This window comes from Micropterus salmoides, unplaced genomic scaffold (assembly GCF_014851395.1).
Source record: "Micropterus salmoides isolate LMB-PRFRI ecotype aquatic unplaced genomic scaffold, ASM1485139v1 Ms_hic_scaffold_9, whole genome shotgun sequence".
NCBI classification, from domain to species: domain Eukaryota; kingdom Metazoa; phylum Chordata; class Actinopteri; order Centrarchiformes; family Centrarchidae; genus Micropterus; species Micropterus salmoides.
In genome coordinates this window covers 1,495,745-1,511,157 of record NW_024044681.1, presented here as the reverse complement: position 1 = coordinate 1,511,157, position 15,413 = coordinate 1,495,745, and the positions used below count along the sequence as shown (strand labels likewise).

The window sequence follows — 15,413 nt, the reverse complement described above, 5'->3', positions numbered from 1 at the left end:
CACCAGTTTGCGATATTCAAATGGCAAGTCACACAAATGCACGGTACAATGTTCAATCAATAATATCCACAAATTTACAATAACTTCAAAATGTCATAACAACATAGTATGTGGTAAACTGATCCTGGATCTACGATAGCCAGTGCTGCCACTCACAACCTGTTTTTTCATACAGCATCTATCTGCAATCTGTAAGCTCTGGTAAACTTTCAAAACCTGAAAGTTCCAGTTTTTTCTAAATCAAATCATACAATAACTCAATAAGTACAGTTCTTTGTTTTTTGCACCCGGCAACATTGGTCTGAAGGTTATCAGTCAGTCAGAGTCCAGGACAACATTAATTGTTTATCCAGTGTTTATATACAGATTACAGGTAACAATATATATGTATATATAGTAGAGTAGATAAAGAGGTTACAGCACTACTCAGTGGCTAATGTTCCCGACTATTACAACATTCAATTTGATTAGTAATACAGTTAAAAACCACGTACCGTACGTACACTTATTAGCATTAGGTGTACGCTGACCGAGCTGAATTGCCCACACAGCAGGAGTTTAAAGGGACACTAACATTTTTATTTTATTTTAATGTGGCTCTACATGGAATCTGTCCTAAAAATTCTTGTTCATATTGTTGCCGTGCTGAAATTCACACTAATTATTAGAACTGATGTGTGTTCAGATCAAGATTGTTGAATTTTAAGATATTGTTAGCATTGACATAAATGTGCTTGCTAAATGAATCTGCTCGCTAGTCAGTGAGCTAATGGTTATATTTATTGAAGGTTTACTGCCATATTTTGTTTATTTTTTAAGTTTGAAATAAAGTTCTAGTTTTTCAACCCTAACGAGTACTAACTTAGACACAAGCCGTCACCCCTCCCTTTCAGATCAGGACCTTCTGTCACATTTGACTCCTCCTACAGCACATGCATGTACAGCAGGTCAATCTAATTAAAATATTTTTTTATGTATTCATCATTATGTGCAGGAGAAATAAACATGCAACAAAAAAGCTTTTTTTAAATGATTGTACCACCACCTGGTTTTGTAACAAACAGCTATCATTAGCAAGCTAACTTAAATCAGCTGATTGTCTTCGTAGTTAACTAGCAGAAGAAAAATGTGGTGTGGAGGATTAGTTTGAAAATAAACCTCTGGTTTGCACTAGAACTTTTACACAAGCTGAAAATGGTCATTTCATCAGCTATTATTAGCAAAAGAACTTTATTAGCCAAAGTTGGTCATTTCATTAGCTAATCCAAAGAAGGTTAAAGTCGACAGCAACTGGACTTGGGTGAGGGACGAAGTATTTGGTGAGGGCCAAAGTTGGTCCTTGTACTAGTTAATGTTAGCAGAAGGACAATTTATTTACATGAGCTTTTTTTCCCCTCACTTGTTATAGTAGTAGTAAACTAACCAACTATCGTTTGCATGATCTTAAATTGGCAGTTTAACTAGCTAATGTTGTTATGAATTGCTCTGCTCTTATTGACATGGGTAAACAGCTTTTTCAATTCTCCAGGGCATTTTATTTTAATAAATATTTACAAATTTCAGTTTATTGGTTTAGGCTGTGTTTTAAAATCGAGTAAAGTGCAACTTAACTGTGACATTACATTTAAATTTTATTCATTTAGCTGACGTTTTTATCCAAAACGACTTACATTTTAACAACTAGGGGTAATGTGTCTTGCTCAGGGACACATTGGTGGACGTGTCACAGTGGGGAATTGAACCAGGGTCTCAGTGTTTGTTCAGTGTATTTGTTCGGAAATAAGGTCCCATTGGGCGAAAGTGAAGCGAGAGACTTAGGCTCTCTATTAAACCCACAAAAAATGTAAGTATTTATTACTCTATATATGTTGAATTGTATAATTGTCTGCCTGTTGAAGAATTCTCTAATTACAACTAATTAACAACTGATTGGTTATTATTAATTCAAGTGTACTGTGTCCAATTCCCTATTTTTAGTTGCACATTTCCGAATCCTTTCCAGGAAACATCCTATGATGCATTTCATTTCTCTATTTAAAATTTGCGAAAACTATGTGAGCTCTAAAATAAAGCCTTACACACAATGTTAAACTCCGACATTGGTAACCAATGAATGCATATAAAGAATATTTTGTTCTCTACAACAGCATGACAACTGTCTAAAACTGAAAATGTGTAGTGTCCCTTTAAGCTCCATCAACAGTCAACAACAACAGAGTACAGGACATGAACCACCACCTACTGTACATACACAATACTACGTCAGAGGCAGTGTGTGTTGTTGCACCCGCTGCTGCAGTGGGTGTGGAGGTTGGGATCAATTCACTTTCTGTAGTGAAAGTGAATTGATCCCATCATCAGTTCAAACAGAGAGTTACGTCAATATCACAATGTAATATTTCAGATTTTTAACCACTTTGGAGTTTGAAGTCAATCCAATTCTTGAACTGGCCGAAGTCAAAATTGTTTTGACGGTGGTCCCACGAGGCATGTTGGGCACGAAGAGACGCAGGTCCAAAGTCCCTTGATTGTATAACAAATAAAAGGAATAAATAAAAAAATATTTGGTACATAAAAAGAAAGAGTCCTCCAAGATTCTCTCGTTTATTGTCCGTCAGCGGTCCGGTCCCAACGCTCCCAGTTTTAGCAGCAACACCTCCATGTTTGTAGCCCATGGATTGAAACTCGACTTCTTACATTAGGTTTAATAGCACTTTAACATGTACCACACAACATTATCCCATTCACACAGACAGTGGATTAGATGTATTTGTTTATGTTCTTCGTTACTGGCATTACTGTAGAAACCCCAGATCTCTAAAACAAATCAACACCTCAGGAACTAATAAAACCACCTCAGTATTTATTTCATTTCTTAGCCTTTTATGGTTAAACATGTAGTAATATTGGGCGTATAAAAACTGAGCATCACACCCTTTTCTTGACTTTATTTTTCCAATGTAATGGCACTCGAATGGTTTGGTTGAGTTGTGTAGTCTCATTACTATTTTGACATTTTTCAATGCAGTGTCAATGTAATTATAAAACTTATCTAAAGAAATACAAAATCAATCCGTATTGTTCACAACAACTTTATCTCTCAGTATTTCATGTTTATTCTTCTACTGCTTAAAACGTATTCCTCCATCATTAAGATAGTAAAGCTTAAACAACGGGTGTGGCTTGTTCAAAATTCGATTTGCTGATTCGGATAAAATTTGTATTGTTTTTTTTCATCTGCTTCTGTTAAATTCAAGATTTAGAGATTTGAGGTTCGTACCTCACATCGTGAGCTTTCATGCGAGGTGACAAATGGATAATAGCTGCTAAACTCATCAAAAACATGTAAAAAAAAAACAGTATAAAAATAAAGGTATTATTTTGATACACTAAAAATAACGCACTTACTAGATTTACAACAGCACACTGATGAGATGACTGCACCATTGTGACAATTATTTCACATTTTTGGTATAAAGCAACATATTACACAACATGGGAATTGTCAATTCAATAAACAGGGTTAACTACTATAAAGAGTTTAAGTGTAAATCTGTCGTGTGATGAATAAGTCTCAGCAAACTATGTTTTTCAATTTGGCCCTGTGCTGAAAAACTAAACTTTGGCTAAAATGTCAGTTTTCATTTTAATTGTGGATCAAATCTATAAATTATGCCATTTTTAAATGTTTTGTACATTTTATTCCTTGGGTCTTTCTAAATGTTTTAACATGATGGTGGGGTGTTGTGTCCATATATTCTAGGATAACTAGGTCTCTATTGCTACCATCAATTTATCTATTTATCTATTTTAGATAAAACAACAATTAGTAGGTCAGCATTTGTAAACAGCTCCCATAATTCTTACTCAGTCAAAACCTCGGCGAAGCTGAATTTGTGAAATAGTATTACAAATTGTTATAATATTTTACGAGCATGGTTTAGCTGCGGAATATAAGATTAATTGGTTTAACAAAATATTGCATAAGCATAGCGGGCTAATAATAGCATGAGCTTATAGGTTAGCATCCATTAATGACGTTAAAGCATACGGATTAACACCGAACTACAAAAGCTAGAATTAGCCTCTATGAGATTGCTGTACTACTAGTGCTAGCTTAGCAGGAGCTTATTTATCATTACATTGGTTTGTTAGCCTTTAGCGTGTGATCTATGGCTGGAGTTAGCCCCGTTTGTGACTTCAGCACTCTGTAAGTTTCAAAGCTGCAAAACATACGTCCAGTGGAAATGCGCAGAGCAGTGACGACAGGGAAAATAAAGATTATAAAGTTGGTTTAATCATTCGCATCACAAAAGTTGTACTTTTATTAGTCTTGGTTACAAATGAAATGGGTTTTAAGATAATGTCAGTTAGTTAGCTTGCTAACCATAGCATTGACTCACCTACTCAACACTGTCTGGTTAAACAGAAAGTAACGTTAACATAAAAACATAAAAAAATAAATGTGTTTGCTAAATGTTTCTGCTGGCTAGTTGTCAAGCTAACTTTTCAGGTTACTTGAGCTGAAGGTTTTCTGACATATGACATTTAAAATTAAGTTCTAACAATTAAGAGATGATGATGAAATAACTTTGATGATACAACCCGCCTCAGGATAAAAGGTCCAAATTAATGTTCGACTTCCCCAAAAAGTTTGAAGGTGGGTAATGTAACGTGGCAGAATCACGGAGTATCGTACGGAGTGTGGATGTCACAAAGGGAGGCTGGAAGGGTTTGTTCAACAGTTGTATCGTAGCTTAACAGAAAATGCAACCTGCTAACAGTCAATTTGTGATTGCCTTTCTTATAAGAACCCCACATTAAAAAATAATTTTTAAATCTAAAAAGACACAAACAAAACAGTGTTATGAAACAAAGTACCATCAATTTCAGTCAAACTATTTCTACGTCTCCTTGACAGAAAAGAGGTAACAGGACAATCTGGTTAGTTAAAAACGTCTCGATCCGGCAGTCAGTTGGTTGAGAGAAGTGAAGTGGGCGGGTCTTTCCAGTTCTTCTGGAGAACCCCCCACCAACAACACATGAAGAAACAGCAGAGAAGAACGGATATATTTCATTTCCAGAAATGTACCTTTCCTCTTTCCTTCAATAGGCTCCACCCACAACTCATTGGTTGTCCATGTTGTCCATTAAACTTAAAAAGACCTCTTCCAGTTGTTTCTAATCTCAAGAGAACTTCCAAATCTCAGGGATCATACCTGCTAAAGGACTCACTATGACAACACATCCAGGTTTAGGTCGACACCTCCTGTGGCGGCGCACACTCATTGGCCTGTTTCTGCAGATAGGCGGGTCTCGTACAGGCTCAAGGCGTGATGGACGAACTCGTACTGCTCACCTGTCTGGATCATCCCTCCTCTGCACAGACAAAAAGAGAGATTATAAGTTATAGTGTTTAAAGAAAATAAACCAACACTATAGTAAACATACTGATGGAGCTGAAATGTGGGGTTTTTTTTGTTTTTTAATTTATATTTTATATCTTGATAATGGAAATTCAGGAAACTTAGCCTTTTACGTTAAGTTGTTGAAAATGTTTATAGCAAAATTAACCATTTGTTTTAAGATTTAAGGATGGTTTCACAAGGTGAGTTTTAGAGGTAGCACAACACAACAAAGTCATCACGACAAGGTGCAAACACAAAATGGCTCTAAACAGCAAGAAACTAAGCAAAAATGCTTCCACACAAGTTAAAACTTGAGCAAAACAACGGGAGCGTAAACAAAAATGGGAAGAAAAAGAAGACAAACTGAGGGAAATGACCAAAAGAACTGGATTTACTGGTGAGTCTGAGCGGTAAAATAAAAAGACACAGATGACTACATTGTTAGCTAGCAGCTACAGCAGCAACATCTGTACAGCTAGTACACACACATTCAGTCAGAACACACCAAAAAGGTCTAAAACACACTACATAATATTTTTTATTATATGTAAATGGTTACTATGTTGGGTAAATTCTTGCTGTGGATTGGCTGGGACTCCAGTGTTTCCCCACACTTACTTAGGCGTGTCGCCCAGCTATATTAACAGCCGTGACTGTGTGGGAAACACTGCAATCATTAGGTTATCATTAGGTCCCAGGGACTGACGTCGATGTTCCAGCCCGACAATAAATGTTCATGTATTTCTCCGTGGTTTTCTGAATGAAAGTGAAGCTAAAATCATTCACGGTCACTCCGCAGAAAAGGTGGGCTCTGTCTTTTTCCTTCCCAGTCGGTAAAAATGGAAGGAAAAAGAGTGTTTTACCTGTCAGCTCTGAGCCGGCAGGTGATGCTCAGAACATCCACCACTCCCTCCAACTGCAGCTGTCGACAGCCTATCGTTGTAGCAATGAAGCATCCTGTCCGGCCAATCCCGGCGCTGCAAGCAGAGGAACGTGGGTAACTGAGTTATTTCAAAACATTTGTCAGGAGTAATAGAAGGGCCCTTTTCACATTTCCCCCTCTTTAGACCTGCAATGGACGATAACGGGTCCCATGGCGGCAGCCGTCCGTCTGTCCGTCTCAACGTCGGTCATGAGCTGCAGTAGCGGCATCGCCGAGTCGGGGGTTTTGTGGTCGGGCCATGATGTGTACCAGTAATGCTGCAGCATGCGGGTTTGATTCCCACACTGCACACAAAAAAATGTGAATCCCACAAAGGCATTTATTTACTTATCACAACACAGAAGTAATAACTAAGTTTGAAAAGTTTGCGTACCTTTAATGTAAGGCTGCGAGCGGTGTAATGTTCACACTCTCTGACGCTGTTGACCAACACTTCGACCTTCCCATAGATTCCCCTCTTTTCAGGCCAATACAGAACACACTTCTACAGAGAAATGCAAAGACAGTGGAAACATATTTCATACACTGCTGGTACTTTCCATTCCTGCTGAGTACTTTCCAAATCATCCCATCAGTTTTTAGACTGATTTCCTAGTTTACAAGCAGCTACTGGTTTCATTTTTTTTTTTTTTTTTTTTTTTTTGGAAAAACAACTTTTGTAGAGATTTGATTTGATTTACATTATTGCAATGTTTTCCTCAAGCACCGTACTTAAAATAAGAACCTCTACATTGTACTTGAACATTTCAGAACGAAAAATTGTACTTTTTACTCCACTAAATTTATTTGATAACTTTATAGATAGATAGATTCAGATTGTTTATGCAAAATATTATCTAATAAAATATAATGTACTATTTTACTATAGATTAAGATACCCACTAGTGGTTAAAATTAGCTCCACATTTAGCAGCTACATCAATAATTATTATGCTGTAAATTTATATATGATTCTGCAATGGGCAGACTTTTGGTACACGTTGATGATCATGCTTTTGTACTTTTACTTGAAGGAGACCTATTATACTGCTTTTCCAGGCCTATATTGTAGTTCTGTGACTACTGTATGGCAGATTTGCATGATTCAAAGTTATAAAAAACATTTTTTTTTTCATATAGGCCTTCATTTCAGCCTCAGTCTGAAACAAGCTGTAGATGCTCCTGTCTCTTTAAGAGCCCCCCCTCTCAAAGCCCACTGTCTTCTGATTGGCCAAGACCTGAAGCATGTTACCAGGCTGTTGTTGTCGCTGGGCGGAACAGGCAGACTGAGTGTTGCTGGGCCGTTGCTATGGGAGCAAATGACCATATATGGAACAGCGGCTCCGTCTGGCTCCAAATGTCTTAGAACGGAGCAGTTTGTAGAAAAAGCAGTTCAAAACAGAGCGATCAGAACAGGAGGAAATCTGAGGTTTCTGCTCACAGCGATTTCTTTTAAATACTTTTACATACATTTTTTGAAGCTTTGGCCGTGTTTAACATGCTACATTATAACATTGTAGATAAGTCATAAAATGTGGAAAAGCATTAGAGGTCTCCTTTAAGTAAAATTTTGAATGGAGGACTTTTACTTGTAACAGAGGATTTTTATACTGTAGTTGTGTTTTTTTTTACTTACGTAAAATATCCAAATTATTCCTCTGCCTCTAACACTGGCAGATAGAGTAGGCACCAACTTATTAAAAAATATTTCTCTGTTGGTCACGGACGCTCACACATCTGTAGTTTTAGAACAGCAGCGTCTTCACGACAACAAACAACCAAACTCACTTAATCCGTTACCGCTTGTATTCTGGGTTCAGCTTTACTACAATATAAAAAAGCTTTCCAACAACTAAATGTTAGAGCTTTCTTAAGAACAGTCCCAGGTCACATGTAGAATTGAACTTTGCCCTCCACATCCACCTCTCTTCCGCTTCTTTTACTGTACTTTAGCTTAACTCCCCCCTCCTCGTCTAACGATACCTCATTCTTCTCCTTCAGTTTGGTGATCATGACGATGACGGGGGACTCCTCCTGCCAGGCCATCTGCCAGAAGTCGTTCACCGTGTTCACCATGGGACCCTGGGTGGCGATGAACGCCTTCTCGTCGCCTAGGTAACCCTGGGAGGGGAGCCAATCACACAACAGCGTCAGCAGCTTGCTGTGAGGAAGTAACGGCACTGTTGACACGAGCTCTGAAAGACTTCTTAATGTGAAGAATTCAAGAAATTCATGACGGCACCTTTTGTCACTTTTGTCTGACAGTAGGAAAACTAAAATACCTTAATCAGTATTTTTACATTTATTTAAATTGACTGTTCTTCTCGAGGTGAATGTATGAAGTGTCCTGTAGATGCACAGAAAACTTCAAAGTAAGGTGGTATTATTTCTTTGTGGTGTTTGAGTGATGCAAGCAGTCAACAGAGTTTGTGAATATTACTCAAAACGTTGAATATCATTTGGACTTGATCCATTATAGCACCAGAGGAAAACTTTTACTTCTTAAGGACAATTTACACTTCTGTGTCGACTCTACGCCTTAAGGCCAATTTATACTCCTGCGTAGGGCCTACGTGCGTACCTACGCCGTAGGCTACGCACGTAGCGCTGCAGCGTCCACCGTGTTGACTTTTGCCGGCCGAGCAGGCTAATTTCCGGTTAAGTGCTCCGCTAACGTAAATGGGAGTAAAATTGTAAACGTGCGGCTGGTGTAGCCTTTTAAAATGTTGTCGACCGAGTGGATCACATTCTCATTTTGCTCGGGTTGCAACGTCCAGTATTGTTTCACTGTGTCACAGCCGCTGTTTTGGCCGCTATCAAACGTTACTTCAAAGCACGGGGTACTTCCGGTCGAGATGGCAGCATTGCGAGGCTACCCAGCCGACCAATCACAGAGCTTACGGTCCGCGTCAACTTGACGTGTAGTTACATTTTTGAGGAGGTGCATGTCAGGCGATGGCGTAGCCTCTGCGTAGCCTGTAGGCTACGCCGTCACCTACGCCGTCGATTCGACGCAGAAGTATAAATTACGCTATACCTGACGGCGTAGACTACGTGCCGTCATGAGCATTTATACTTTTGCGTTGGTGTCTGCATCGTCCTGCAGTTACACCTCCACAACACAAGTTGGCGGTGGGGTTCCAATGTTCCGCTGTGTTCACTTTCTTCTTCGTTCGTGTAGGCTACTACAAACAACGGCGACTGAAACTGAGCGGATCGTTGGAGCTTATCGATGCTGAACAGCAGTTACTTTTAGTGAAATTACTAAAACGCAGAAACAAGATAAAGTGTCGGAGGAGACGGTACGTACGACCCCTGAACTGGTTAGGGCAGAAGAAGGAGGACAAGCCAGATATTATGTGTGTTCGAGATGACTGCGGCGGACTTTCGCCGACTCTAACATGAGCTGCAAGTGACTGCAGGGGCGGAGTATAAAAACAGCCCCATCAAGTCGGACACAAGACTGCGCGAGCTTCTTGTGAGTTTAGAACAATGACTGATCCTGCGACATCAGCATATCAATCAAAAGGTGGTTCCGACTTTATGCAGCCAGAGAAACGCAATGCGGGTGTCGGACTCGGTGACTGCACAAGTCAAACAAACATAACGCATAGGAGGAAATGCGATGTTACCAAGTGGACCAATCACAGGTCTTGAAGTCTGCATTGCTGCGACATATATTTACATTTTTTTGGAAAGTGCGCGTCAGGCTGCGGCCTAGATTTGATGCAGAAAAATAAATTGGCCTTTATATTCTGCTTTTTTTATTAAAAACACATTTTTGTGACACAAATATTTAAAAATACACATTTGGCATTAAATATGCTGATTTCATTTCTTGGTCAGTCATATTGTCTAAATATTAATTCATAATTGTATTAATATAGCACCTTTTGAAACAAAGTTATAGTGCTTCAGTCAAAACGTTTTAGGTGAAATAAAAGAGTTTTGATCAAAGTGATGCTTCTTCCTGTCGTGTGATAAATGTGCTTTGGACACACACTGCGTGGTATGTCCAGTAGGATAAAGAATCTGAACACAGCTTCTGTTCTCATGCGGTCTGACAGTTTAAATAGCTTCAGTGGAGTTTCCTGACAGGAAGAGAGTCTATTGTATAGAGTCTGAGAACAACATTACAGACTTCTGCAGTTTTTTGCAGTACTTTCACTGCCTTTGTGTGTGTCAATGAAACCAAAAGACATTACACATCAGTGATGTGATCATGTCAGTGTTGGATGATTGTTCTCAGGTTTAGAGAAGATTTAACAAATAAATGTTGTAAAAACTTGCCATGAGTCCTTTAACAAGTGTATAATTTGATCTCCTTTGAGCAGCCACAAAAGCTACAGAGCCAAAAATAGGAGGCGATTCTGGACTACTGCTGCTACCCACCCGTATGTAGTTAGCATTGATGTAGGAGCTCAGCAGGTCGTTGCAGCTCTTCGACTTCAGGATCACTCTGGAATGAGGGTCTAGGACACACGGCAAAGATAGGAGGTGAGCAAGGGGAAGAGGAAGGGAAGGAGGCAACGGCGGAGGAAATAACAGGAGAGAGAGAAGACGAGATTTAGATCGGGCCTTTACATTTGGATTTCACTGGAGAGTTTGATCTGATCTAAATGTTCTGCTCTCCGTACCATCAGTTTCATATAAAAATGATTGGTGTATGTATCCTTTCCCCCCCATAATCTCTGTTGGCTCCTGACCCCATCTGGCCTTAGTCTTGATTTTGTGTCTATGTTTGTGGACTCTACTGCGTTTTCAAAGTAAAACTGAAACCTTCTAGCTTCGTTTGCTCCTTCCGTCCAGACTAAAACGGCGAAAAACAAAGACCTAAAACGGAAAAGTTTGGAAACGCTGCCGCCCCCATTTTGCGTTTCGAAACTCCGGAGGGCGTTTTAGTGAAGAAGGGCCAAAACGGAGGACTTTAGAAACGATGATGCAGACGCTCGGCTCTCTGAGTCTTATAAGTCATGCAAAGCAGACACACAGTGCGGTCAGTTTTTGAGTAAAATATTCTGTACCGTGCAAATAACACTTACACTGTGCATGTCGCCGTTTACTTTGCGACGACTCCCAGTCTGTTTTCCGCCGCCACACTCCCATGTTACATTCAGTAACAGTCCCAGCTCATTATCGGTGCATGCAAAGAAAAATCTGGTCAGTTTTTCTTTATTCTTTAGCCAAATCTTCTGTAGCTACGGAATAGACCATCCGCTTCATGCTTACACTGGCACGCCCAGCGCACCCGAACGGGCACGGGATGTGCGTTTTAAGTCGTTTTAATGTAGACGGGGATCACCTCTGATACGCAGCTAAAACGCTGCTGTGGACGGAGATCGTATCCGTTTTAATTCTCCGTTTCTAAACTAAAACGGAAAGTACTGAATCAGTCTCTGTTCTGACTTACACCCGTTTTACATGTTTTTTTAACATTCAAGTACCTTTTAAACTGTCTTGACCCTGATATGCTTTTTGGACCAGGTCTTAGTTTCCGTCTGGATTTGACCCTGACCTGCTAAAGATGCCGTCTTTCACTTAGGGTCAGTCTTGACCTGCTTTTAGACTTGGCCTCACTTGATTTCCATCCCCTGTAAATCAGTCATTTGGTCTTATACCCTTTTCTTGAGCCAGTTTATGACACTTTCTGACACATTTCTCTTGTGGACATCTCAGGTTTTGTCTGGTTTAGTCTTTTAAGGCTTTTAATTGATGCCAACCTCCATTTAGACTCGGTCCCAGTTAAAGTCTTGACCTGGTTTCGTGCCTGTTAAAGCCTAGGCACCATCCTGATCTGCTTTCAGACTGTCTAGACTTGGTTTCAAGCCCCTATTACGCTTCAGCTCAAACTCGACTCAGCCCTGTGAACACTGAAGAAAAGACAACACAGAAACTCAAACATGGGAAGGAGTTTGATAGACAGCCGACTAGGTGAGCATTCCTTACCCTTGATTGGCCGGAAGGAAGGAATGAAGGAAGGAACACCCCCCTTCCTTCACTGTTGTGTTGAAAACCCTTTCCTCTCTTCACTACACAGACTAATAACTAACACTGTGTGTGTGTGTGTGTGTGTGTGTGTGTGTGTGTGTGTGTGTGTGTGTGTGTGTGTGTGTGTGTGTGTTATATAACGTCTTAATCAGGCCTGGCTGGTAGTGTGAGAACAAACTGTACTCTGAGGAAAATGTATTGTTCAAGTGTGTGTGTGTGCTCAAGGAAGAGGGAGGTGCGATATTAGCTGTCCTTGGGGTTGTTGGCCTTTGACCTTAAGCCCCTCCTACATAATCAAACAACTTCCTGATTCGACAGGAAATGGCAGATGAGGACTGTTTTTGAACCGTTACTGTTTCTTAGCAACAAGAGTACTCACTGGGAAGTATGGTCTTGTATCTGTTCTTGGGTCCGTAGTTTGGGATGTCCAGATCTTTGGGATCGATGAAATTCATGGGGATTTCCTGACACAGAAGAAGAGACGTTCAGTGTTACATATGTGTATAAGAAGTCATCCTGCAGCTGCATCAGTGGTGGAAAGTAATGAAGTATAAGTACTTCGTTACTGTACTTCAGTAGTATCTGTACTTACTTGAGTATGTTTAGTTGTTGCAACTTTTTACTTTCACTTCACTACATTTCAAAGCCAAATATCTGACTGTTTACTGCGTTACATCCTGCATTAGAGCTCGTTACGTTGTTATTAGTCGCCTATGCAGCGAACCTGAGTGGAGCAGCAGGGAAAAACAAATGTAAACTGATAAAGCCGACTCGGCACGAATCAACGCCAGCCAGCTGATGCGACACCGGCATACGCAGTGATAGAAAACAGGTCACTCTCGCCAGAGACGACCTTGCCTCACTCTCATGTCAAAGGTGAAAATACAACTATGATGAGGGGATGAAGAGGGACCATCTTTCTTGGACCGTGTAAAGAAAAAACTCAATGGAGAGTGAACTACGTGAACGTCGGGTAAGCATGAGGTCAGCAGATAACAAGTAGCCTAACATTAATATGCAGCTGCAGTGAATCTGTCTGTCCTGTGCTAACCAGCTCAGCAATGTTGAGTGAAATATAACTATTAACTATTACGTTTGATAAACGCACACGGACCACGGTGTTTATAAACTGTAGCTTGGAAAAGATGAGCGCATTCCAGCAAGAAACATCTGTGGGAGCAGTCCAGACAGGATGTGAAGGCACTAATCATACAACATTTTAAAACAACAACTCTGGACTAATGCAAGATGGGAAGCAGTGGATTAACTAGTACTATTGAAAAATAAAAAGCTGATTAGTGGATGGGTGGATGAATGTCTCAGTAAATACTAAGCATCACATATTCAGCCCAGTCATTTTATAAATAGTATTTTATATTTGAAGATGTATTGAAGGAAACCTGGAGGAGCCAGTTTGATGCAGCTGACAACATTAATATTTAGAAAATATCTATAATTCACAGGGGCTGAAGTTTGTCAGTAGAGTAGATGCTGGATCATCAACCAGTCTGAGCACAGCTGATCCACATCCAGCCTTTAGTCTTTAGCAGGTCCCACAGACCCAGGTCAAACACAGGCAGCCTCAGCCAGTGCGAGTGCATGACACAAAGACCCAGAAGATTGCCCCCCCACCCCCAGTCTTAACAGACTTCATGAGTTAGCGCGCAGAGGTCTGTTAAAACCGGCGCTGGATTTTTCTAGAAGAGGTTTCTATTCAGGCTTCTTACAGAGGGAGGATTGTGGTGTCAGGTGTGACTGTGCAGCAGTCGCAGGGAACGCAGCTGCTAGAGCTTTGGATTATAGACATCTGAAAACTGAAGCCAGCCTTGCTCTGTGTGGGACTGTGAGCTGCACTTTATGAGAGGTGCTCAAGTTAACACGCGTGGGGTTTTGGTGAGATTGTGAATTGAGAAGTTCAGTTAGGTTTGGTTTCTGCCTCCTTGTCTCATCTTGACATACCCAAAGTCCCAAATGGGGTTCTGTGTGCGTCAGACGGTCTGAAGGGGATACTTCAGTTTTCCTTACTGTGATTCACTATAACAAACCTGCCTTGAGTGAGTTTAAAAAAGATAAATTGTGTTTTGAAACTAGGTACTTTTTTTACTTTTACTTGAGTAACATTTTTCATGTGGTATCTGTACTTTTACTTCAGTATGAAAACTGAGTACTTCTTCCACCCCTGAGCTGCACCGACACCCGACAGGTAGACGCACATCTTTACAGTGTGAAGGGATGCTCTGATCGACTGGGTCCCAAGAACTGTAACTGCATCTGTAGGGGCTGGGTATCGTTGGAAAATGTTCTGTACCGGCGCCAGCTGATCCAAAATCCATCCCATCAATGCATACCTTAATTTGAGGAATATAAAGATGCTGCAACTCAATATATGGTAGTGCTTGTCATAACACTTCTAAAACACGGTCCATATTTCCACACTCCTGTTTATATTTCTACATTTATATTTGTATGTTTCTTTTTATATTTTGTACTTGCCAAACTTTTATTATTTCTATTCTTTAATGCTTTGATTATCAAAGTGAGCAAACTAACTTAACCTCGCTGGTTGCTGCCTTTATGCTTACATTTTTATGCATCCATCTGTTGTTTATATTGATGCTTTTACCTTGTAGCACTTTGAGATTTGCTTCAAATGCAAAGAATGCTGAGTAAGCATTTAGTGCCTACTTTCGATACTTGACAGTTTGATACCCAATACTATGGACGCATTGCAGTACTCATAACGTGTTGAAGTTTAAAATCCTGCCCCGACAATCAATAGTCTGGTGGTAGTAGTCTTAAGTTTTTGCAGTTGCTTTGATATTACAATCAAGTCTTCCTGGAAAAATAGGCTGCATTACTGACATTTGGTGAATTATTTTACTGTTTAACTACTTACAGCGAACTCAGCGTGCAGCTTGTGTGTGTTGTTGACGATGTCGCGGAGCTGCTGCCGGGCCAGGGGCCGGCCGGCGGCCAGCAGGTACTCCCTGGCCGCCGCCTCTCTGGGGGTCACCACAGTAACGTTAAGGGGCTCCACTGCGCCGAGAGCCGACATGTCCAACACCAGAGAGACATTAGAGCCACGTCTGCAGGGG

At 40.4% G+C, this 15,413-nt stretch overlaps 1 protein-coding gene across 1 annotated transcript in view; it reads right to left on the bottom strand.

Annotated features, from left to right (window-relative positions):
• Window positions 1–337: 337 nt before the first annotated feature.
• Window positions 338–15,413, bottom strand: part of ptprr (protein tyrosine phosphatase receptor type R) — a 50,164-nt gene continuing 35,088 nt past the window's right edge. Inside the window, exons 10-17 of the mRNA XM_038707768.1 lie at window positions 15,215–15,404; window positions 12,698–12,782; window positions 10,723–10,802; window positions 8,314–8,451; window positions 6,725–6,835; window positions 6,478–6,635; window positions 6,272–6,385; window positions 338–5,379 (exon numbers count right to left, since the gene is read on the bottom strand). Of these exons, the coding sequence (XP_038563696.1) occupies window positions 5,286–5,379; window positions 6,272–6,385; window positions 6,478–6,635; window positions 6,725–6,835; window positions 8,314–8,451; window positions 10,723–10,802; window positions 12,698–12,782; window positions 15,215–15,404 (970 nt within the window). The 3' untranslated portion in view covers window positions 338–5,285. The remainder of the gene's footprint in view (window positions 5,380–6,271; window positions 6,386–6,477; window positions 6,636–6,724; window positions 6,836–8,313; window positions 8,452–10,722; window positions 10,803–12,697; window positions 12,783–15,214; window positions 15,405–15,413) is intronic.